The sequence below is a fragment of the Myotis nattereri genome (genome assembly GCF_964212035.1).
Source record: "Myotis nattereri genome assembly, chromosome: 19".
Lineage (NCBI taxonomy): Eukaryota > Metazoa > Chordata > Mammalia > Chiroptera > Vespertilionidae > Myotis > Myotis nattereri.
Genome location: NC_138095.1, coordinates 9,632,174 through 9,657,125, shown reverse-complemented (window position 1 = coordinate 9,657,125; position 24,952 = coordinate 9,632,174). Strand labels below are relative to the sequence as shown.

The following is a 24,952-nucleotide window of genomic DNA, read 5'->3' as shown; positions in this document are numbered from 1 at the left end:
GAAAGATACCACAGACAGAGTGAAAGGGAATAACCTAAGATGGATACTTGCCATGCATGCAATAAAGAATCATTTTCTGTTATATGAAACGCTCCTATAAATCAGTAAGAAAAAAAATCCAATAGAAACGAGCAATGAAAACTGGCAGCTTACAGAAAAAGGGGGAGGGGGGAAGTGGCCAGAAAACATGAAAAAGTGCTTAGTCTCACATAAAAATGCAAACTAGAATGGCACAGTTTTCCGTGAAGCAGAATGGACAAAGATGAAAACGTTTGGCAATGTATGTAGTATTGGTAAAAGTGAGAGAACGCAGGGACTTTCACAGTCAATTTGTGGAAGTTGAAACTGGTGTCTCCTTTTGTGTGCAGTTTGGCAAATTTGTCAAAGTAAAAAGAAAAAGTCTTGACAAAGCAATTTTTGTTTCTAAAAATTTAATTTATAAATATGCTTGTAAAAGTGTGGACAGGTGCTTGTAAAGGATGCGTTCTGCTGTGTTATTTGGTTAATCCTCACCTGAAGATATTTTTCTATTGCTTTTAAGAGAAAATGGAAGGGAGGGGGAGAGACACATTGATTGGTTGCCTTCAGCACATATCCCAACCAGGGCCAGGTTGGGGATCGAGCTAGCAGCCGAGGTACATGCCCTTGACTGGAATGGAACCCAGGACCCTTCAGGCTGACACTCTATCCACTGAGCCAAACCGGCTAGGGCCTGCTGTGTTATGTGTAATAATAAAAACCTAGCAATAATATGAGTATCCTGGAATAGGAATTAAATTATGGATGGTGTAGTCATACAATGGAATATTGTGTAGCTATTAAAAAGAATGTACTGCCAGGCTGATGTGGCTCAATGGTTGAGCATGGACCTATGAACCAGGAGGTCATAGTTTGATTCCTGGTCAGGGCAAATGCCTAGCTTGTGGGATCGATCCCCAGTAGGAGGCATGCAGAAGGCAGCTGATCAATGATTCTCATCATTGATGTTCTCTCTCTCTCTCTCTCTCTCTCTCTCTCTCTCTCTCTCTCTCTCTCTGTCTCCCTCTCTCCCTCTCCCTCTCTCCCTCTCTCCCTCTCTCCCTCTCTCCCCCTTCCTCCCTGGAAAAAAAAAAAAGAATGCACTGATATAGTAAGTGAAGAAGATAAGGAGGATTCTATGTGTGTGTGTTTCACACAGGTGGGCTTGGAGGCAGTAGTGTGTTTGCACACATAGATAAGTTTGTATGTTTATGCATGAGACGTTTCTTAAAGATCGAGAAGCTGCTAACTGTAGCTACTTCTGAAGAGTGCACCCGGGACTCTAAGAGAAGCATGGGCTTTTTCTTTGAATTTCATACCTATCTGTGCTATTATAACAAATGAATTAAAGCGATTTTAGAAAGTTTGTTTTTTTATTCTTCACAAGATCTGGAAGGATACAGACTCTATGAAAAATTAGAGAATCCTAAAATAGCTGGCTGAGATAAGGAAAGATGAAATGGGAGTGAAAGTCAGGATAACTAAATCAAAAGATCTTGATGGAGGCCATAAGCATTGCACTTGAGGCAGCCGTCACAGTGGTGAGGCAGAGGACAAACATGGGAAATTCTTTTAGAACTTTTAAAAAAAAATTTCTTTATTGGTTTCAGAGAGGAAGGGAGAAGGAGAGAGAGATAGAAACATCGATGAGAGAACCATTGATCAGCTGCCTCCTGCATGCCCCCCACTGGGGATCGAGCCCGCAACCCAGGCATGTGCCCTTTAGTCCACAGGCTGACGCTTTATCCACTGAGCCAAGCTGGCTAGGGCGAACCTTCTTCTTCTGTTTTTTTTTTTAATCCTCACTCAAGGATATTTTTCCCATTGATTTCTAGAGAGTGGAAGGGAGGAAGGAGAGAGAGAGAGAGAAACATTGATGTGAGACACATCGATTGGTTGCCTTCCACATGTGCACTGACTGGGGCTGGGGAACCTGCAACTGAGGTATGTGCCGTTGACCGGGAATCAAACCTGAGACCTCTCTGTCCACAGGCTGATGCTCTAACCACTGAGCACCCGGCCAGGGCAGAACCTATTTTGAAAAAGAAGGAAGAGTTGACAGTGGTGACAGTAAGGGACCAGCTCAGCAGATAGATCACGTGGCCCAGGCTGGATGACCAGTGATTAAAAATGAAGCAACCTCTGAGCCTGCAGTATCAAATGAAGACTTATAATGGAGTAAGCTGTTGGGAGAGAGCAGCAACACTTCACCTTCCATAGAGGGGAGATAAAGATTATTTTCCTTTTATCCTGGCCGGTGTGGGTCAGTTGGTTGCACATCATTCTGTGCACCAATAGGTTGCCGGTTAGATTCCCAGTCAGGGCACATGCCTGGGATGCAGGCTCGATCCCTGGTGAGGGGTGTGTAGGAGGCAGCCGATCCACGTTTCTCCCTCACATTGGTATTTCATTCTCTTCTTCTCCCCCTCTCTCTCAAATCAAAAACTTTTTTTTTTTTTTAAAAAAGGACCTAAGAACTATCATTTCCATTTTGCAGATGAGGAATCTGAGGTGAAAGAACTTGCCGAGGTCACAGAGCTAGTAAGTGGTAGCGCTCAGATGTGCACCTGCCTGTGTGATCTGCCGTAGTCCCGTGGCTGCAGGACACTCCGTGTCCTTACTGCATGGTTTACGGCAGATGTTCACCCTGCACTGTCTCCTTCTCTGTCGTAAAACACTGTGATTGGGCCGATATTGGTGAGCAGTCTCTCTCTCTCTTTTTAAAAAAAATATATTTTATTGATTTTTTACAGAGAGGAAGGGAGAGGGATAGAGAGTTAGAAACATCGATGGAGAGAGAAACATCGATCAGCTGCCTCCTGCACACTCCCTACTGGGGATGTGCCCGCAACCAAGGTACATGCCCCTGACCGGAATCGAACCTGGGACCTTGAGTCCGCAGGCTGATGCTCTATCTGCTGAGCCAAACCGGTTAGGGCTTGAGCAGTCTCTTAAAAGTTCACTCAACTGTCAGTATCAAGACTCTACCTTTAATATTGACTTATGTTCCTGGAAGCGTTGAATTAGCCTGTAAAGGTCCAAGATAATGGACTTTAGGAATGACTCTTCTTACCAATCTTTGTGACCTTTGGAGCCCATGAAGGAAATCTTGCTGGAAATGAGAGAGGAGTTTTTTGAGGTGAACTATTTGAGAGTAAGTGGCAAACTTGATGCCTTGTTACTCCAAAATTCTTCTGTGTGTATTTCCTAAAAACAAGGACACTCGCACACATAATCACACTCATCAAACTCAGGGAAATTTGCTTTAAACAGTGCTATCATCGCATTACTGTCCCCCTTTCAAATTGTCTCTGTAATATCCTTTATAGCAAAAGACAAAACAAACAACGAAACCCTTCTTTTTCCTTTATTTCCCTTCCCTCTGCTCCATGATACAGTCCAGAAAGAACCATGCCTTGCATTACTTGTGTGTTGTTATGGGCCTGCAATCTGGATAGTTCTTTGACTAGTACGTGCCGGTTAGTGGAATGTCACTCATTTCGGGTTTGTCTGTGTTCCTCATAATTAGATTAGGTCATGCGTTTTTAGCAGGAATATTACAGACATGACGCTGTGTTCTTCTCTGTGCGTGCTGTCAGGAGGCACATGATGTCATAACTGTTCATGTTAACTTTTACCAGTTGATTAAGATAGTATCTGCAGATTCTCTACTGTGAAGTTCTTTAGTATATTTTACTTATCAGTTAACACGTAATTAGTAAGCATTTTGTGGGGATTGCAGTAAATATTCTATCTCTCCTGAAATGTTCACCATTAGGGTTAACATCCATTGATGATTCTTGCCTGGATGGTTGGCCCTGGCTGGTGTGACTCAGTACTTACTTGTTCAGTTCCACTCCATGTGTTCAATCTCCTGACCAGGTGGACTGTCACTTTGGGCTTGACCCACTAAGTGACTGGGTTAATATTCAGGTCCCCTCCCCCACCTACTGGGCTAGCAGGATCCCAGGCCCTACCAAGGGGATGGCAAGGAGAGGCAGTGACCAAGGAGAAGAGGGGGAAGGGGCAGGGAAGGTTTGATTTGTATTTTTATTAGCCGATCTGCTCATAGGCATTTCAGCTGTGATGGTGTGGAATGTAGTGCTGACAGAATCCTGTTGTTCATTGTTCTCTCTTTCTCTCTCAAGATGGTTTCACCCAAATATCACTGGCGTGGAGGCCGAAAACCTACTGCTGACAAGAGGAGTTGATGGCAGTTTTTTGGCAAGGCCCAGTAAAAGTAACCCAGGAGACTTCACACTTTCCGTTAGGTAAGTGGGAAGAAAAGGAGAGATTCCCGAGAGTGGTTTCCAGGTAGAAAATGTTGAAACCACGAGTGGACACTTGCTGCCCTTGTGTAGAGTTTGAAGGTCTGCCTGCTGCCCTTGGTGAGGCCTGGCTCACCGATCAGACCTGACTCAAGCTCGGCCTCCTGAGAGTGAGGGGTTTGGGACTTCAACGGAAGGGGGTGATGGTGGGCATCCTCGAGACCACCGAGACTGAGCTGGAGCCGAGTATAACCACTTCCTGAGCCACCCTTGAAGCCACTCATCCTGAACCTGGATCCCTGCATTTTTCCTTCCCTTCCATTGATCTCTGGGAAAAATACTTTCAAAGAGTTTCATTTGTCTTTTTTTTCTTTCTTTTTTTAAAATATGTTTTATACAGAGAGGAAGGGAGAGGGGTAGAGAGTTAGAAACATCGATCAGATGCCTCCTGTACACCCCCTACTGGGAATGTGCCTGCAACCAAGGTACATGCCCTCGACCAGAATCGAACCTGGGACCCTTCAGTCCGCAGGCCGACGCTCTATCCACTGAGCCAAACCGGTTAGGGCCATTTGTCTTTTTCAAGAAATAAAATATCATTGAGGAAGTTGTGGTCCTGTGCGTTCCCCTGCCCAGTCCCATTCCCCTTCCTCTCTCCCCAGAGGAAACTACCATCGAGAGGTTGGCATATATCCTTCCTGGCCATGCCTTTATATTTGTACTGTGTATGAACAAGGTCAAGTTGGTGTGTGTGTGTGTGTTTAGAATTCATATCCATGGCTTTATAACATACGTATTATTCTGCAACTTTCTTAAACATTTTTTTTAAGTTCTATGCTGGTGCCTATAGATCTAATTATTAATTTTAATGGCCCTATAATCTTTGAATGGTGTGAACACATCATAGTTTACCCAGTCCCCTATTGTTGAACATTGGGCTGTTTTTAGTTTGTATAAAAATATATTTTTAATGATTTCAGAGAGGAAAAGAGAGGGAAAGAGAGAGATAGAAACATCATTGATGAGAGAGAATCATTGATTGGCTTCTTCCTGCACACCCCACAACCCAGGCACATGGTCTGACTGGGAATCAAACTGTGACCTCCTGGTTCATAAGTTGATGTTCAACCACTGAGCAATGCCAGCTGGGCCTGTATAAATATTTTTGTACAGCATGGCCAAAACCTGTTACCTGAGTCTTTGAGTAGGTATAGGACTGTGGTGGGCAAACTCAGTCAACAGAGCCAAATATCAACAGTACAATGATTGAAATTTCTTTTCAGAGCCAAATTTTTTAAACTTAAACTATATAGGTAGGTACATTGTTATGAACTTAATTAAGGTACTCCTAAGGCTTAGGAAGAGCCACACTCAAGGGGCCAAAGAGCCGCATGTGGCTCGCGAGCTGCAGTTTGCCGACCACGGGTATAGGAGAATTTGATAGACATTGACTTTCTCTCAAATACTAATTCTCTTTACTCAAGCTCATTCCGGGAGTTAGAACTGAACTGCTCTATGAATTTGATTTTATTATTATATTTTTAAATAAAGAAGTTAGTAAGATGTGTTCTTGAGGATTCATTTAGGATCACTTTGGGACTCGGGAAGTCCCTTTCGATGTAGTTTAGTTTTTTAAGGAGCCTCTGTCATTGGCCTTTACTTCCGTTTTATGATTTGGAATGGGTGGAATCCTTCATGAGTCCTCTGGGCTTGTCCCAGCACTGACATTGAACCTAAAGTGATATTTGACCCTGTAAGAGTTTGGATGGAGATCATATAATGATGATGATGATGATGATGGTTATAGAAAAAGTATTGGGGACTTGACATATTCCAGCCTGTTGAGCTAAACACTGTAGACACATCATTTTATTTACTTTTCCCACCAACCTCTGAATAAGTCCCACATTATCTTTATCTTATAGGTGAGGAAGCTGAGGCACAGGTTAAGTTAGTAGAGCCCTGTTCCACACAGCATCAATATATGACTTCATTTGCCCAATTCTTAGATACTGAAATAGATTCAGAATGACTCTACCACTACCATTTCTGATTACAAACCCATTAAGTAAAGTTTATGGTTTCTTTGGAGTCTTTTTGTTCTTGGAATATATCCCAGTAAGGGTGTACAATTAGAACAGTGTTCAAAGTTACAGGAATTAATTTTCTGTGTAGTTGAACTTCAAAGTTAGATTCATTTCATTTTTTATTCAGTTTTTTGTTATATGTATAGTTTTAAAAAATTTTTTTTTAGCCCTGGCTGGTTTGGCTCAGTGGATAGAGCTTCAGCCTGTGGACTGAAGGGTCCTGGGTTCAATTCCGGTCAATGGCACATGCCCAGGTTGTGGGCTCTGTCCCCAGTGTGAGGCGTACAGGAGGCAGCCGATCAATGATTCTCTCTCATCATTGATGTTTCTCTCTCTCCCTTCCTCTCTGAAACCAATAAAAATATATTAAAACAAATATATATTCGTTTGTATCTTGTTTTTTTCTCTAATAACATAATGTTTTTGAGATTTGTCTATGGTGTTGCATGTATTTGGTGGGTTTTTTAAATTGCTGTGCAGTATTCCATTATATGAGTATGCAGCTATTTGTTTATCCGTTTTGGTGGTAAATATTTGAGTTTTCAATTTTTTCTATTATAAATAAGGCTGCAGTGAATATTCTTATATAAGTCATTTGATAGCCATACAGTTTCATTTCTTTTGGGCAAGATACTTAGGATTGGATTTACTGGGTTACACGGTAGATGTATATTTGAATTTTGTGTCTCGATTAATGATGAAAAAAATTGTTGTCACTTAAAATATGCAATTGGATAGGTTAGACTTTCAAAGTAGAAGCTGTACAAGGGAAGAAACCAATAAACAGAACCCTTTGTGTTGAGATGATGGACTGTGTGGTTCTTTCATTCACTGGGTTTCTTACGGGGAATAGTTCCTTGGGTTTGTTTTAAAGTTTAGATGAAATCTAATGATGAATATGAGATCTGTTGTGATAGTGTAGTGTTTTATTTATTTCCCTCTTTTTCTGATGGACTATTTTAGAAGAAATGGAGCTGTCACCCACATCAAGATTCAGAACACTGGTGACTACTATGACCTGTACGGAGGGGAGAAGTTCGCCACTTTGGCTGAGTTGGTTCAGTATTACATGGAGCATCATGGGCAATTGAAAGAGAAGAATGGAGATGTTATTGAGCTCAAATATCCGCTGAACTGTGCAGATCCTACCTCTGAAAGGTCAGTGACATCTTAGTAACTGCAGTCTCTGTGTCTCTTCTGCACCAGAGATGTTATGTGAATGCATTATGGGGGTTTGGCTTGTACCTGTTTATCAAGCTGCAATCTGATTTTTAAAATTTCCAAAAAAATAATTTCCATTACAGTTGACATTCAATATTATATTAGTTCCAGGTATACAGTGTCATGGTTAGACATTTACATAACTTTTAAAGTAATCCCTTGATAAGTCCTGACACCATATATCATTATTACAATATTATTGACTATATTCCCTAAGCTGTATTTTACATCCCCATGTCTGTTTTGTACCTGCCAATTTGTATATCTTTTTTGTTTGTTTGTTTGTTTGTTAATCCTAACCTGAGGATATTTTCCATTGATATTTTTAGAGAATGGAAGGCAGAGGGAGAGACACAGAGAAACATCCATGTGAGAGAGACACATTGATTGGTTGCCTCCTGCATGTCCCACTCTCTGCCACCCGATCAGGCCCGGGGATCAAGCCTGCAGCCAAGATACATGTCCTTGACTGAAATCGGACCCGAGACCCGTCAGTCTGTGGGCGGATGCTCTATCCACTGAGCCTAACTGTCTAGGGCGAATTTGTACATCTTAATTAATCCCTTTTCCTTTTTCAGCCCAAGCTGCAGCCTTTAGTTTTATTAAAGTAAGAATAATAGGATCACATTATTCTCAGGATACCCTTTCCTTACAAAAGCTTCAGTCATTGTGACTTACGCTCATTCCAAGGGGCTCGGGCTGTTCCTGTATATTCTTAGTACGTGCAGTAATTTTAAGATTATTGAACTGATAATCTTTGAGTGTTATGAGAGGAAAACAAATGATAATGGCGACACCAAAGTCGCAGCCGTTCTTGGTAGTAGTTGCTGACCAGCCATTCAGCAATGCCACCAACAGATGTCAGTTTAAGCTCAGAAGTGGAAAAGCTGAGAACTCCGAGGGTCCGATTTTTCAGCAGCTCTTTTCCGTTGCACCCACAGATGTGTGAGAATGACCTTGCTTAGCGGGAATGTATTATTTCAGAGCTTTTCCCCCTCTCCCCCCACTGCTGTGTTGGAACTGGGCTGATGGAAACTGGGGCTTGACTTAATTTGTATTGATTTTATTGGTTTTCTACATTCCCATCTCCTCTGACTCAGTACAAATTCAGGGTCTCTTAATTAGGTTTGTGTATTTTGTATCTTCGACCTGTACCTCCATGTCAATGCTATTATATGCTGATAATTTGTTTCTCCAGCTGTGACTGTAGCTTCCAGAAAAAGGCTGCCCGCCAACCCTGTGCAGTTTATTTCTAAATTTTACTCTGTTCAGTTGAGGGTGGATGAAAAATAGCTCAAAGTATATTCCTTTAGTGATGAGCCATTAGCATCATCTGCCAGAATAGTACTTGTTTTCTTAGCAAGATCCTGAGGGGAAAAAGCTACCTAATAAACATGACTATGTTAAGGTTTTCTGTAGTATCTCAACGTCTGTCCTCGAATGGCCTATGTCAGGACTCTGGTGTGCTGGTTGCAAATGCAGATACAAGTGCATTGGTATCTCTGGTTGGGAGCAATGGGAATTCATTTTTAAGCACGACCCCTTAACTATTTGGGTCTTATATGCATTACAGTTTGAAATGATAACCCAGCATACAGGCCAAAGATGTTGCTAGCAAACTCAGAGGCTGTGCAAGTATAGGTTGTAAATATGGAGAAGTTTGAAATGCTTGAATAAATTTAAAATGAAGATGTTTTTTGCATACTGTTCATATACCAGAGCAAGGGCAAACATTTATTTTATTTTTTATCGAAAAATTTATTTTTCTTTATTTTTATACAATTCTTTTTCTTTTTCTATGGGCAAACATTTATATCATTCTCTGTCTCTACTATAACTTTCTATTATAATTTCTTTAAAAGGCTGTGATTAAGTAGTTGGGCCTTTTAATGCTGGGTATGGAGAACTGACAAAATATATTTTTAAAAGGTGGGAGATGTAAAAGAAAAAGGAAAGATTGAGGACATTTGTCAAATGGCTGGGGGCTCATTGAAGAAGTTTAATGGTTACATCTACACGATGGAATACTATGCTGCTGTAAAAAGGAAGGAACTCTTACCATTTGCAACGGCATGGATGGAACTGGAGAGCATTATGCTAAGTGAAATAAGCCAGTCAATGAAGGAAAAATACCACATGATCTCACTCATTCATGGATAATAGAGACCATTATAAACTTTGGAACAATAATAGATACAGAGGCAGAGCTGCCTCAAACAGATTGTCAAACTGCAGCGGGAAGGCCGGGGAGGGTTGGGGGGCAGGAGGGAGGGGGTAAGAGATCAATCAAAGGACTTGTATGCATGCATATAAGCATAACCAATGGACATAAGACACTGGGGGATAGGGGAGGCTAGGGGACTGTCAAGGGCGGGGGGGAAAAAGGGACACATATGTAATACCATTTGTAATACTTTAAGCAATAAAAAAAAATAAAAAAGAAAAAGAAAAAAGAAAATGAACTTTCAAAAAAAAAAGTTTAATGGTCATTCCTTTTTTAAAAAAAATATATTTTTATTGATTTCAGAGAGGCGAGAGAGAGAGAAAGAGAGAGAGAAACATCAATGATGAGAGAGAATCATTGATTGGCTGCCTCCCACACACTTCCCACCAGGGATGGAGCCTGCAACCCGGGCATGTGCCCTGACTGGGAATTGAACCATGACCTCCTGGTTCATAGGTCGATGCTCAATCACTGAGCCATGCTGGCCGGGCTAATGGTCATTCTTGACAGCTTTGTCATTCTTCCTGCCTGCTTGGGTTGTAAGTTCTGTCTTATGTGGTATCTATCGCTCCATCTCTTGGAAAAATGTTTGTGTTTTTAAATTATGTTTAGGAGAGCTGACTATATATGGTAGTTTTGTGAAAGAGTATTGTGATTTCATGGCAGAACTCAATTTATTTTCATTTTAAAATATTTAGGTGGTTTCATGGACACCTCTCCGGGAAAGAAGCAGAGAAGTTATTAACTGAGAAAGGAAAACATGGCAGCTTTCTGGTACGAGAGAGCCAGAGCCACCCTGGAGATTTTGTTCTCTCGGTCCGAACTGGTGATGACAAGGGAGAGAGCAATGATGGCAAGTCCAAAGTGACCCACGTCATGATCCGCTGTCAGGTAAAGCCTCAGTTGAACTTGGATCTGTTTGCCAATTCTCATCTTTGGTGATTTTCCACTTGGAGAAGACAGATACCATTACTTCCAAAATCAGATTTTCTTGCTCAGTCAAGGGCTTCTACACTTTTAGCAATTATAATTTTTTAATTTCAAACTTTACTAAATCATTTATTTCCAGTCTCTGGCAGTTTAAGTCATGCCTCCACCAGCCTTGGAGTTTGTTGTGCTTCAGAGGGGAATAGTTATTTACCTTCTATTCAGCAGCCTATTGTATACATAAAGAATACTATTTTAAAAAAAAGAAAAAAAAAGAATACTATTTTTAATTTTTTAACACTATGTAGTTAGCCCAGCCAGTGTGGTTCAGTGGTTGAGTATTGGTCCCCAGTAACGGGGCGCGCAGGGGGCAGCCGATCAGTGATTCTCTCTCATCATTGATGTTTCTATCTCTCTTTTCCTCTCTCTGAAATCAATGAAAACATAAAAAAAAGCCACTATTTAGTTAACTTACGAAGGAGAAACTTTCTTGTGGCCTACATGATGTTGGATACTTACTTATTGCTTCTCACACCTCACAGTAGACTCTTGGTCAGTCATTCCATTTTCACCCTTCTTGTTGCATCCTTTTCTTGCTGTTATCCAGTTGTCTGATCTTTCCATTTCTGGGGGTGGTGGGGAGTTCCTCTTTGGACTTCAGTTGGGAAACCAGTAATTTAACATAGAGGTAATAAACATTTTTTTGTGTTGCAAGGAACTGAAATATGATGTTGGCGGAGGAGAGCGGTTCGACTCTTTGACTGATCTCGTGGAGCATTATAAGAAGAATCCCATGGTAGAAACATTGGGCACAGTTCTACAGCTCAAGCAGGTGAGCGTGTTAGAAAGCTAAAGTGCCATCTCCTTGCAAAGCTGAAAAATCCTAATGTAGGATATTCCAACTATACAGAAGTAGAATAGTATCCCGACCCTCTGTGTGCCCATCACCCAGCTTCAGTTATGATCATCGCATCAAATTCTACTTCATTTTTTACTCCAATTATGGCCCCTCTTCCTGTGGTATTTGGGAAGGAATCCCGGATACAGCATTTCCGTGACTATCTCCATAGGTACCTCCAAAAGGCCTTTCACTGTAGGTGCATAGTCATTTTGGAGTTATTGCTATTTCAAAGTTTACTCACCACTTTGTGGCAAATTATTTTACCTCTCTAATATTTTGGTCTATTATAACAAAAAGCAGATTGAATTTATACCAGCAGAGTAAAGTGTCTGTGGAGATTGGAGAAACATTTATTTCCCAACAGAACAGAAAAGAAAGTGAAACTGTATTTGAAAATGCTTGAGAATTACAATGTCCTGTGAACTTCCTGTCCTTGCCTTCATGAATACCAAAACAGACATCTCTGTTATGTTTTGTTTTTTGGCATTAACACTTTTTTTCTGTAATACTTTCTTCCTTTCACACCAACGGCTGAATTTGATTAGCCCCTTAACACAACTCGTATCAATGCTGCTGAAATAGAGAGCCGGGTTCGAGAACTAAGCAAATTAGCCGAGACCACAGATAAAGTCAAACAAGGCTTTTGGGAAGAATTTGAGGTAAGTTATTAAAAAAAATATATTTGTAACATGAGTGAATAAGTCCTATTTTTAATAGATGAGAAGTTGGCCTTGTGTTTGCAATTGGATCTGAAAGACATGAATCTATGTCCTAATTCGGCTGTTGATTGACATGGAACGAGTGGCTGAGGGGCTTCTTTGAAACAGAAGGGTATTGTCTTCTGCGGGGGGAGTTGGCAGTTATATGAAACGGATGGGCCAGTAGCTCTGTTTGGCTCCTTTGGTTTGCTGGCAGAAATCCAGACAAACAAAAGGATCTGACTCCTTTGGAAGGTTTTCAGCATTGGCTGGGGTCTTCAGAAAGAATCTGTAGTCTCAGTGCAGTGACCGAGTAAGAGAAATGCCTCCTGTCCGCTTTAATTTGGGTTGACATTTATAATGCTGGGAAGTGAAGTGAGCTGACTTCTTTCCTTAAATCAACTCGGGTAGGAGAGTGTTCCCCAATGGGAATGCGCAGCGTTCCTGTTGTTCTCTGGTGTGTCACTTACCAGTTCACGTTGTCATCTCAGCCTCGCTCTTCTCAACCACTTGACAGAACACTTCTCAGAATCAAGGATTGTGCTATATTCACCTTCATAGTTGTCCTTAGCATGTGTCACACTGCAGCACACAGCAGACACTCCATATAGTCCATTGTTCCATACTTTTGTAGGACTTTTAGAATTTACAGATATTTGTGGAATGAATGAATGAATGGCCAAATAAAGCCATTTTAGTCAGTGTGTACGATCAACTTGTTGAGATATTTCTGTTTTACAGACGAGGAGCCTGAGGCTCAGGGAGGTTAACTAACTTGTCTTTCCACAAATATTGATGGAATCGAGGCAGTGAGGGCGGGTACAGAATTGAACACTCACAGTTCTTGTTCAACATTGTGAACAGAGACTTGAATTCAAGTTTATTCTTTTCTACCGGGCATTGGGTTAGTCACTGAGGATACCATGGCAAACAAGATTGTCAGGGCTTCCGTCTTTAAGGAGCTGAGAGAGGGAAGACAGTGATGAAAAGCATCACTGGAGAAGTGATGATGAACTTAATAAGTCAGAATTGTAGAATATCAAGCTCGCGCTTTTTATCATTCTATTCTGCCAACCTCCATAATAAAAGACAGCATTTCAACATTCATCTAATTACATTTACTCCATTTCATTTAGTGTCTCTAAAGCCTCATGAGATAAGACGGATAACTGCAAAAATTTTAGAAACCTTACATCAAAATTTGAATGAGAAAGAATTTTTCAAAAGTGTTTATTATGTAAAATCTCAAATATATACAAAAGCAGAGAGAATAGTGTGTCACAGCATTATACTAATCGCCTAGCATTAGCAATTGCCAATCTTTTTTTTTCTTAAAGATTTTTAAACATTGATTTTTAGAGAGAGAAGAGAGAAAGAGAGAGAGAGAAACAAACATGTATGTGAGAGAGAAACATCAATGTGAGAGAGAAACATCTATGCCCCCTACCAGGGATCGAGTGTGTGCCCTGACCTAGAATAGAACCAGCAATCTTTGGGTGCATAGAATGGTGCTCAACCAACTGAGCAATACCAGCCAGGGAAATTGCTAATCTTTTTTAACAACACCATTCACTCCCCCAGCCCTGGTTATTGCAAATCCCAGATGCCATTTCATCTTTACCTTTCATTTTAAAAATTATAACCAGAATATCATCACATCCAAAACTATTAATAGTAATTCCTTAATATTAATACCTATCAGCTACTATTTACATTTTCTTGATTCACACACACACATAGTTTGTTTGAATTGGGAAGTGCTTTTTCTCCCACTTGATTATGAAAAATTTTTGAATGTATATAAAATAGATTTGTATAGCCTCACTGGAGTGCTCAGTTGGTTGAGCATTTTCCCATACACTGAAAGGTTGCTGGTTCAATTCCTGTTGGGACACAAACCTGGGTTTTGGGCTTGGTCCCTGGTTGGGGTGCGTGTGTGTGGGAGCAGCTGATAGATGTTCCTCTCTCACATCGATGTTTCTCTCTCTCTCTCAAATCAATAGAAACATTTAGCCCGGTCAGCGTGGCTCAGTGAGCATCAACTGTGAACCAGGAGGTCACGGTTTGAGTTCCGATCAGGGCACATGCCCGGTTGTGGGCTCGATCCCCAGGGTGGGGCGTGCAGGAGGCAGCCGATCAATGATTCTCTTTCTTCATTGATGTTTGTTTCTCTCTGTCCCTCTCTGAAATCAATAAAAATATATTAAAAAACCCCAAAACCAAACAAACATACAAACACAATACACACACATTTAAACCCACACGACACTTTTTAAGTGGAGTTCCCCCCCCCCCCCCCCTCACCCCCGCGCTTTAAAGCTTGTTTCGTTAGCAATTTGATTTGTTTTTAAAGCCCAGCCTTCTTTGGGTTATGCAAACCCTTCTCTGTCATGGTCCGAAGCTGATTTCAGTTTGCACAGGCATTACAGTCATTTCACTGCCAGCCAGACAGATGTCCTGATTCCACCAGCAGCTCAGCTGACCGCGTCTCTCCAGGAGGAGCTCGCGCCTGTCTCCAAGCCCGCAGTCCAGTTTGATTTCTTTAAAAGTGATCGCATCCTGCTCAGGGGAGCTATAATTTCTCCTTTGAGATGGTTAGGTTTTATGGAAACAGGACTTTAAGTGCACCCCAAAGCTGTGTCTAGAATAAGCATTCTTTCTGGTGATCCCTAGTGGAAAATCTTCCCCTTGTGACTAATGAGTGCCACAGTGAACAACAATCCCAGCCAGGCTGCAGCCTCGGGCTTAAAATACTCCAGGGTGGCGGGCATGAGCTGTACCCAGGATTTTCCATCTAGACCAGGCTCCCAGTAGCTCATGGAAGGGCTGCTGCCTTCCTGTGGGCAGAGCGTTGCAGCGGTTAGAGGTTTTATTCCAAAAGCTTCAGTCTGGAGAAACGCCTTTATTTCCTTTGGTCTCTCTCTCTCTCTCTCTTTCTCTCTTTCTCTCTCTCAGCCCCTCCAGTGTCATGTTTTTCTCTTTAGAATTGTTTTTATTTACTGGCTCTCCTTGGCATCTTTGCAGAGATTTAAGAACCAAAGGTGCTTTCACATTTTCACTTCACTTTTTCCCTTTGCCTTTAAAGGACCTTCTACTTTCTGCCTCTGCCATTGTCTTGTCTTCCTCATCGAGTGGACTTGTGCTGTGCCCTCCATTTCTTCTTAGCTCCTTCCCTCTTTACTTATGTATTTTTTTGTTAATTCTCACCCAAGGATATTTCCCATTGATTTTTAGAGAGAGTGGAAGGGAGGGGGAGAGACAGAAACATCGATGTAAGAGAAACACGTTGATTAGTTGCCTCCCACACAAGCCCCAACCAAGGCTGGGGATTGAACCTGCAATGGAGGCATGTGCCCTTGACATGAATTGAACCTGGGCCCCTTCAGTCTGCGGGCCAACGCTCTATCCACTGAGCGAAACCGGCCAGGGCTGTAGGGGTTTCTTTTTGGTCATTGCATTGACTGGGGGAGCCACTACTGGCGTTTTGGGGGCCACGGGTGGGGAGCAGTTCACTGGCCCTAAATGTGGGGGACAGTTCTGCACAGTGAGTTCTTGTCGCATCCACAGGCAGTCGTGCTGCTGGGATCTCCCACATGTACAACTTGGATTAGGGTCTTGATTTTCTCTTGATGCCTTTAAAGGTTTTATAGTTTGATGCAATCCATTGTCTCCAGATCTGACTCATGCAATCAGGTGACTGGAACTGGCCTCAGGCCCTTTTGAGGGTTCATCTTTGGTGCAAACCCCTGAGCTGTATTGCTGGGGAAACAGGGTGTCTGGAGCTTGTGTCTCAGCTTTACAGGGGCCTTTTTTGCTCCTCTCCCAGCCTTATCTTTGATGGAGACACAGTCCTTCTCAGCTTTTGGTGCCCCAGGGGCTGCTGGAGAGAAGGAGGTTGTGGAAGATAAACCAGGAAAGGAATGTAACCTCCTGGGGGCAGGGCTTGCTGGGCCTTCTTCTGCCTCTCCCAGCCCTCAGCCTGGTGCTGGGGAGGAAGCACCCTCAGCAGGGGTTGCTGATGATCTCATGGCTGTTGGAGCCTCAGAGCAGAGCTTGGGAACTCACAACTTCTGAGTTCTTTTTGTTGTCAGCCTGGCTGTAGATGGATGACAGCCTTTCTCTGTGGGAAATGAAATGTGTTCAGGCAAGGACACAGATGAGAATGGGCTGATGGGCACTGAGGAATGAGCTGGGCGGGTGTGTGTGTGTGTGTGTGTGTGTGTGTGTGACACATTGCTAGTCCTTATTAATTGCAGACAGCTGCCAGGTAGCACCTGACTGTGCTTGGGACAGGGGTTCTGCCTGTCCTTTCCTTCTTTTTTTTTTAAATCCTCACCCATTGATTTATTTTATTTAAAGGTATTTTTATTGATTTCAGAGAGGAAGGGAGAAGGAAAGAGAGAGCGAAACATCAATGATGAGAGAGAATCATTGACTGGCTGCCTCCTGCACACCTCCACTGGGGATCGAGCCCACAACCTGGGAATGGGCCTGACTGGAATCGAACCCAGGACCCTTCAGTCTGCAGGCTGACGCTCTATACACTGAGCCAAGCCGTCCAGGGCTCCATTGATTTTTAGAGTGGAAGAGAGAGGGAAAGACAGAGAGAAATATCGATGTGAGAGAAACACATCAATTGGTTGCCTTCTGCACAAGCCCCGTCCAGGGCCCAGGCTGGGGGGGGGGAGCCTGCAACTGAGGTATGTGGCCTTGACTGGAATCGAACCCTGGACTGTTCGGGTCCTCAGACCGACACTCTATCCACTGAGCCAAACCAGCTAGGGATGTGCTTTAAAAAAAAAATTATTGATTTTTAGAGAGAGAGGAAGGGTGGGAGAGAGAGATAGAAACATGGATGAGATAGAAACATCATCCATCGGCTGCCTCCTGCACACCCCCTACTAGAGATTGAGCCTGCAACCCGGACATGTGCCCAGATCGGGAATTGAACCTTGACTTCTTGGTTCATGGGTTGATGTTCAACCACTGAGCCACACTGACTGGGCTTATGTGCTTCCTTGTATGCCAGGCCCGTTTCTGTACTTCACAAAGTAATCTCATGTCACTCTTCCATCAGCTCTGTGGGGTAGGGAATTAGGATTATCCTCACTTTGCACTGGAGGAACCTGAGATACAGACAGGCTAGTAACTTGGTGAAGTAAAAGCTGAGGTTAGAGGCAGGCCTCCACGAGCTCAGAAGAGAAGGCCTTGTGAGTTGTTCTGAAAAGCTTGGACTTGACCTTGAAGGCAGAGGGGGAGAGGGAAGGTGATTAAACAGAGAGGGCCTGGATGAAACGCACCTTTTGTAGAGACTGCTCTGGCCATGCGCCCTCCGCCAGTGACATGTCACGTGAAGTTTGTTTCCTAAGTGTCAAATTCGTTTAGCTTTTGTTGGAGGTGTTTTTCTTCGTTGATTTTTAAGCAATTGAGTTAGTTCTAGTATTTGGTCTTTTTGGACTTCACCTTAATGTTCAAAAATCAAGATTGAACCTCCTTCCTAATAACACGGCAAATACTGCTCAGTAAGACTGGCTCACTGTTCAGAGTAAATGCTGGCTTGAAGACGGCAGATGGCTTTAATTAATCTGCACTCATTTAAGATTTTTGAGTAGACGTTTCGTTGTCACAGTTCTGCTCACATTGTATTTTACTTCTGCCCAGGTTCCAGCTAGCTAAACACTTTTGTTATTTGCCCGGTGTCACGGCTGAATATTGCATTTTGAAAATGAGAGTTAAATAGCAATTTAAACTCCTGACTTTCATACCTGTCTGTGAAATTCAGACAAATGAGATGGAAATAACAGGGCTGCTGTGTTATAAAATATTGACTCTGGCACTTTTGTAGAAATCTTTAAGGAGTAACCATTTTGGCATTTATTTATATTATGTATATATAAAGTATATATATATTTATAAAAGTATATATACATAACACATATACAATGTATGTCTATACATAATATATATAAATTATATATATTTTTCCTCTTCTTTTTAGTCTGCCTTTCACTTTCTTGATTTGCCCTTTCACTTTCGTGATTTCCTGTTACAGATTAGGTTTGTTTGAAACTAACGGTTCCCCGAAGAGGCACTTTTTGTCATTTTGAGAATGAAACCTACTCCTTGAAAATGCTTCAGCCTGGCTCATCCACCCTCCTGTCTGTCCTGCAGCTGCGCCTACTTTCCACTTCCCCACATCCCTTCCTCCTCCTCCTCCTCCTCCTCCTCCTCCTCCTCCTCCTCCACCTCCTTCTCCTCCTCCTCCTCCTCCTTTTTTTCTTCTTTTTTTAAATATATTTTTATTGATTTCAGAGAGGAAGGGAGAGGGAGAGAGAGATAGAAACATCAGTGATGAAAGAGAATCATTGATTGGCTGCCTCCTGCACACTCCTTACTGGAGATTGGGCCTGCAACCCAGGCATGTGCCCTTGAGCAGAATCGAACCCAGCACCCTTCAGTCCTCAGGCCAACACTCTATCCACTGAGCAAAACCGGCTAGGGCACATTCCCTCTTCTGATGGGGCCAGTTCCAGTCCCGCTGTGGCTGCCTGTGTTAGTCCCTTTCTTTCCCGTGGTCTCCACCTCCCTTCCCTGTAGAGGTGCCCTTCCTGACCACTTGCCTCAGGACCCCGAGTTTTCTTCTTCACTCTCTGGCTCGGAAGGCCATGAGGGGATGGATGTCTGTGTAGAGGCAGGCTGGCTGCCTGTGGCTCTAACAAAGGAGGTCTTCAGAGCCTTGCTCACAAAGCTCACATGCCTGCGGCCCAGTCCCCAACCACTTTGGTTCTCTGGTATTTAAATGTGACAACTGACATCTGTAAGGGTTGCTCTGAATTAAACAGTGGTAAAAGGAGGCGGGCCAGCAGCTCCTCGAGAACATGGGGCACATCTGTTATTTGTATCCTGTACACCAGTACCCACTGGCTTTCATTCTTTTTAAAAAATTAAATTTATTCGGGTAGCACTGGCTACTAACATGAATTTCAGGCCTACAGCTTTATAATATGGCATCTGTATGCTCTGCTGTGTGCTCATCACCCAAGTCTAATCTTCTGTCAGCATGTACTTGGTTCACTTTTCCATCTTTATTCTCAGTAATTGTTATTTTAAAAGGCTTATCTTTTATAAATACTTATTCATTGTAGAAAATGTAAGAAAAGAAAGGTGAGAAAATAGAGAAGGAGAAGGAGGAGTAGGAAAAAGGGCCTTCATAATCCCACTAATCTGACACAGAACCCCATTGCTTTTTGGTGTAATCCTTCTGCCATATCTTACATATGAGTGCAAAACATATGGCTTCCGTCATACACAGTTTTGCAAGGTGGAGCTTCTTTTCACTTAACACTTACTCTGATTCTTTTTCCAAGGCATGAAGTAGTCTCCAAGAACATCTTTTAAATGGCTGCAGAAGGTTCTTTTGTATGAATGAACAATAGTGTTATTTAGGCAGCTGTTTCCATTGGCCATTTATGTTGTTTCTGGTGTTTTTGCCACTGTTGGTACAGTGTTAACATGAGCATTCTTAGAGTTATTGCTCAGGACTGTGAACATTTCCTGGAATAAATTCCTTAAAGCAGAAACCAAGCCAAGTTGTTGTTTTTTTTAAAGCTTTTGACGCATAATAATATTTACTTTTGCTTCTCTCTAGACACTACAGCAACAGGAGTGCAAACTTCTCTATAGCCGAAAAGAGGGCCAGAGGCAAGAAAATAAAAACAAAAACAGATATAAAAACATCCTGCCCTGTAAGTATCAGTATTCTGCTCAGTCATCGTCACTCTTGCAGATTTTGATTTGCAGCAGATCCAAGGCCTTAGCCTCTTTTCATTGTGAGCCGTTTCCAAAATAAACCACTGGGACAGGGACTGCTGGCCTCATTCACGGAGTTCCTGCGTGCTGATTACTGAGGGAAACTGCCAGGCGGAGGCTTTGAGTGTGGTTGTTTTCTTCTGTTGATTAATCTGTTTGCCTAAGAGCGATGATCTCCCAGTGTCAGGCCACACCAGGAGCCCTTTGGGGTCCCGGGCTTGTGTCCTTGCTCTGTGGTACCTGGCTCCTGGGGCACACCTTCTTTCTGAGGCTCTGTTCCTTCACCTGGGGACAGACAAGCTCCTTCGAGGGCTCTTCGCTCTGCTCCCTGATGCCATTAGCTCCTGAGACTGGAGATTCGGGTGCATACCTGCACTTGGCTCAGGAGGCGCAGCTCATTAAACCCAGATGCTGTCAGGTGGAGCCCATAGGGAACCATGGGAAAAAGAGGCCCAGAAGGATGGAGGCCTTGGACGAGGGTCCCAGAAATGGCACTTCCAGTGATAAATCCTATATGTCCATAGTATATTATCAAAACCAGGAAAATGGCATTATGACTACTCTCTTAAAGAAAGGCAAAGTGTGGTGCTCAGATTATTGTTATGCTAATTTAGGATTTAATTTTTTAATGTGGTTTTATCATTAAATGAACACAACTTGGACTATGTTGAGGATGAACGGATTTGAACAGGTTTGTCCTGAAGAGGTCTGAGTACTTTGGTGACTGTGGTCTTTTTCTTCCAGTCGATCATACCAGGGTTGTTCTACATGACGGTGACCCCAACGAGCCTGTGTCCGATTACATCAATGCAAATATTATCATGGTAAACTTAGCTCTTCACAGCGCCTTCTGACCATACATATTTTTTATTTTAAATCCTTTCTTCTGTCCTAAGAGCAACTTTCAAATGTTGGACGGATTTTCTTCTTAAATTTCTAGCCTGAATTTGAAACCAAGTGCAACAATTCAAAGCCCAAAAAGAGTTATATTGCCACACAAGGCTGTCTGCAAAATACGGTGAATGACTTTTGGCGCATGGTGTTTCAAGAGAACTCCCGAGTGATTGTCATGACAACGAAAGAAGTGGAGAGAGGAAAGGTATATGAAATACTTTTCTGATAAAATATTTTAAAATGATTGCTCACGTCAGGTTGACCATGTTAAGAATTGAATAAACAAGTTAAGCTGAAGCTAACCGACCCTCTGGAAAAAAGGACGTTGAGGAAGTTTGATGATGATGTGCCTTGGTATAGTTTTCTTTAGGTTTCTTCTGCTTGGGGTTCATTGAGCTTCTTGGAAATGTGGATTTACATGTGTGGTGTTTTTTTCCAACACCACAGTGTGTAATCTGTTAGCCCTATTCAGTGTGTATTTTTCATTCAGATATTGTCCATTTCACCTCTAGAAGTTTTATTAAGGTCTTTTTAATATCTTCTTTTTTAAAAAATAATATTTTAATTGATTTTCTACAGAGAGGAAGGGAGAGAGATAGAGAGTTAGAAACATCGATGAGAGAGAAACATCGATCAGCTGCCTCCTGCACACCTCCCACTGGGGATGTGCCTGCAACCAAGGTACATGCCCTTGACTGGAATCGAACCCGGGACCTTTCAGTCCGCGGGCTGACGCTCTATCCACTGAGCCAAACTGGCTAGGGCAAATATCTTCTTTTATACATGTGCATCATCCCCTATACCTTTGAACACATAGAATACATTTATAATAACTTTTAATGTTCTTATTACTAATCCTATTACACGTTATTTCATTTTTCTGGTTTTTCAGTTGTTTAAGGTGGGAGGGCAAATCCAGCTGTTACTCCGGTGTATCCAGAAACAGTGGTTGAAAAGGGAGTGTAAGAGGGGCCTGCCTGGTGCTTTCAGGTGATTAGAGTACTAGTAAACCAACAGTGACTTCCCTGGTCACATAAACTTACTGTTCATGACTTTTAAGCATTTAGAAAGTAATTTGAATGACCTGAACAATACATTCAATTAAATATTCAAGCACAGTTATTAGTAAAGTTGCCTTTATCACCATCCCTTGTCCATCCACTTTAGTCCCCTCCTCCAACATAAACCCTGTTTGATGTGCATTATTCTACACTCTTCTTGGCGTTTACATATGTATAGGTATTAAAGGCATTGCTATCGGCATTACATACCTATATTTACATATTTATGCCTTTACCTACATATATGTACCTATAGAAGTATATAGTACTATTTTCTGAAAAATACTATATGAAAAAGTGCTTTCATACTGTAACTTTATTGCGCATCTTGGGTATTTCTCCCACTAAATACATGTTCTAACTTCTGTCTCATAGTAATTGCATGACATTTCATGGTGTATATTTATCATAATTTATTTGTTTTTTTTTTGTTTTTTTAATATATTTTATTGATATTTTACAGAGAGGAAGGGAGAGAGATAGAGAGTTAGAAACATCGATGAGAGAGAAACATCGATCAGCTGCCTCCTGCACATCTCCCACTGGGGATATGCCCGCAACCCAGGTACATGCCCTTGACCGGAATCGAACCTGGGACCTTTCAGTCCACAGGCCGACGCTTTATCCACTGAGCCAAACCGGTTTCGGCTATCATAATTTATTTAACCATCGTGTGCTGGGCATGTAAGTGTTCAGTTTTTCTAAATAGTGCTGAAGTGAACAGTCTTTTTTTTTTTTAAATATATTTTATTGATTTTTTACAGAGAGGAAGGGAGAGAGATAGAGAGTTAGAAACATCGATGAGAGTGAAACATCGATCAGCTGCCCCCTGCACATCCCCCACTGGGGATGTGCCTGCAACCCAGGCACGTGCCCTTGACCGGAATCGAACCCGGGACCCTTCAGTCCGTAGGCCGACGCTCTATCCACTGAGCCAAACCGGTTTCGGCAACAGTCTTATTCTTGCTTCTGTGTCTATGTGGCAAGTGTTTCTCTAGGGTAGATGTCGGGAATTGCTAGGTCATAGGGTGTGCATGTTGAAAATTTATGTAGGTTCTGCCCAACTGCCTTCCAGAGTGGTTTCCCAGTGTGCACTCTCCCCAGCTGCGCATGCCCAGCAGCCATCTCCCCACACTCCTCATGACACTTCAGGTGTTCAGAAATTGTAACATCCACCCTCACAGAGAAGCAGACAGATCTCATTGAGTGATAGCTGTGTGTTAGCCAAAGCCAGTCTGTCCACGCAGCTTTCTTAGTTTGGAAAAGTTCTGTGTTTGTGTTTGTGTTCTAGGCAAAGTGTGTTTTTAGACATACTTGATTTGGCTTCTATAAAAGCTGCATGGAATGTAGCAGTCATACCTGTAAGTTAAACATAAGACAGATGGGCGATTTTGGATTTTAGCCCTCTTACTGTAATTTTCTTGTAGTTGTGAAGGGCAGTGTGATTGGATAAGATTTTCATTGTTGTACTAGTGGTTGATACGCGTCTGAAGATCTTTGAGGCCTGATCTGGTCTTTGTGAAACAAAGGTATCCTGCAGTAACATTAGCTGTTCTTGAATTAATGGACGAGTTAAGGCATCTTCATAGTTTCCGCTTCAGGTGAGTGTCACCTGCCCTCAGTATGGAAAGGAAAGCTGTACCCCCTTGAGCCCCTTTTCTGTGTGTTGCCCGATAAGAGTTATAGGAGGCCACCTGTTTCTCAGAGGACTTGAGGGTGTAAAGACAGGATGCTCGTATCCCTTCAGAAGGATCATTATTGTCTCTTTCAGATGAGCTGCCAGAGGCTCCTATAGCAGACACTGGGCCCGATCACTGCCTCCTCCTCACTTCTTCATCCCAGCCCGCGCCTGCCTTCCTATTCTTCCCCTTCACTTCGTGGGTGGAGAGGGTGACATGAGGGCTTTTATTCTCTCCACAGGCCTCCTGACACCCTGCTGTCTCAGCATCATCCCTGCTCCCTGAACAGAATAAAAGCCAGACTGGATTCCTTTGGATCCCTGGGCTTGAATTTCAAAACTAAAGTATTAGCCCTCACAGTTTAGAGATTTTGTGTCAAGGTGTACATCAGAGTTTGGAAAAGTGGGAAGTGGGCTGTAGTACTTCACAGCTATTTAAAGTGAGCCAAAATGTTTTTAGAGTTACAATTTAATTTTGTGTTCTCTTGAGCGACAGCAGTCCTCAAATTGATTAGCCAGTAACAGCCTTGAGTACAATTAATATTAAAGGTGTTCATTTGGGGAAAATGGTATTAAATCTGTCACAGGGTATTTAGATCTATAAAACACTGGAGGGAAAGCCGAATTCAAAATAATAATAAATCAATGACCCCAAGCTGTGCCAAGCAAAAAAGTGGCACCATCCATTAAATTTGTTGAATGTTCCTCCTACCATGTTTTTCTTTTCTGTAATTGACCATTGACTGTGGGGGGCTAGTCTGCAGCTGCTCTGATACGTCCATTTTTATAACTGGGAATTTCTCCATTTTCCTAAAATACAAGGAAATTGTCTTTTGCTGATATCTGTGTCCGGTTGTGGAAAGGAAGTAGCATCGGTGACCCCGCCCAGAAAAAAGACCCCAAAACACAACATCATTATTTACTCAGGGCACATATATATACAGACTCCTCTCTCATGGAGCGGAGTGTCTTCCTCTTTGGCAGCAAGAATGGTTTCTTGGTGCTATATTTTCCCATCTGCCTGCTCTGAAGCCAGCAGCTCTTGCAGGCTTGGCATTCCCAGACACCCAGTTAAGCGAAGGTGACGTGTGCAGTAGGTAGCAAATGGGTCTGGATATAGAAAAAGCAGCTGGTTCAAAACCCCGGCGGCTGCCTTGCTGTGCTGG

The 24,952-nt window shown here is 42.4% G+C and overlaps 1 protein-coding gene across 1 annotated transcript in view; it reads left to right on the top strand.

Annotated features, from left to right (window-relative positions):
- PTPN11 (protein tyrosine phosphatase non-receptor type 11) overlaps nucleotides 1-24,952 on the top strand; it is a 51,245-nt gene that overhangs the window by 11,482 nt on the left and 14,811 nt on the right. Inside the window, exons 2-9 of the mRNA XM_081113366.1 lie at nucleotides 4,167-4,289; nucleotides 7,337-7,531; nucleotides 10,517-10,709; nucleotides 11,461-11,577; nucleotides 12,192-12,305; nucleotides 19,993-20,089; nucleotides 20,898-20,977; nucleotides 21,094-21,252. Coding sequence (XP_080969492.1) covers nucleotides 4,167-4,289; nucleotides 7,337-7,531; nucleotides 10,517-10,709; nucleotides 11,461-11,577; nucleotides 12,192-12,305; nucleotides 19,993-20,089; nucleotides 20,898-20,977; nucleotides 21,094-21,252 — 1,078 coding nt within the window. The remainder of the gene's footprint in view (nucleotides 1-4,166; nucleotides 4,290-7,336; nucleotides 7,532-10,516; nucleotides 10,710-11,460; nucleotides 11,578-12,191; nucleotides 12,306-19,992; nucleotides 20,090-20,897; nucleotides 20,978-21,093; nucleotides 21,253-24,952) is intronic.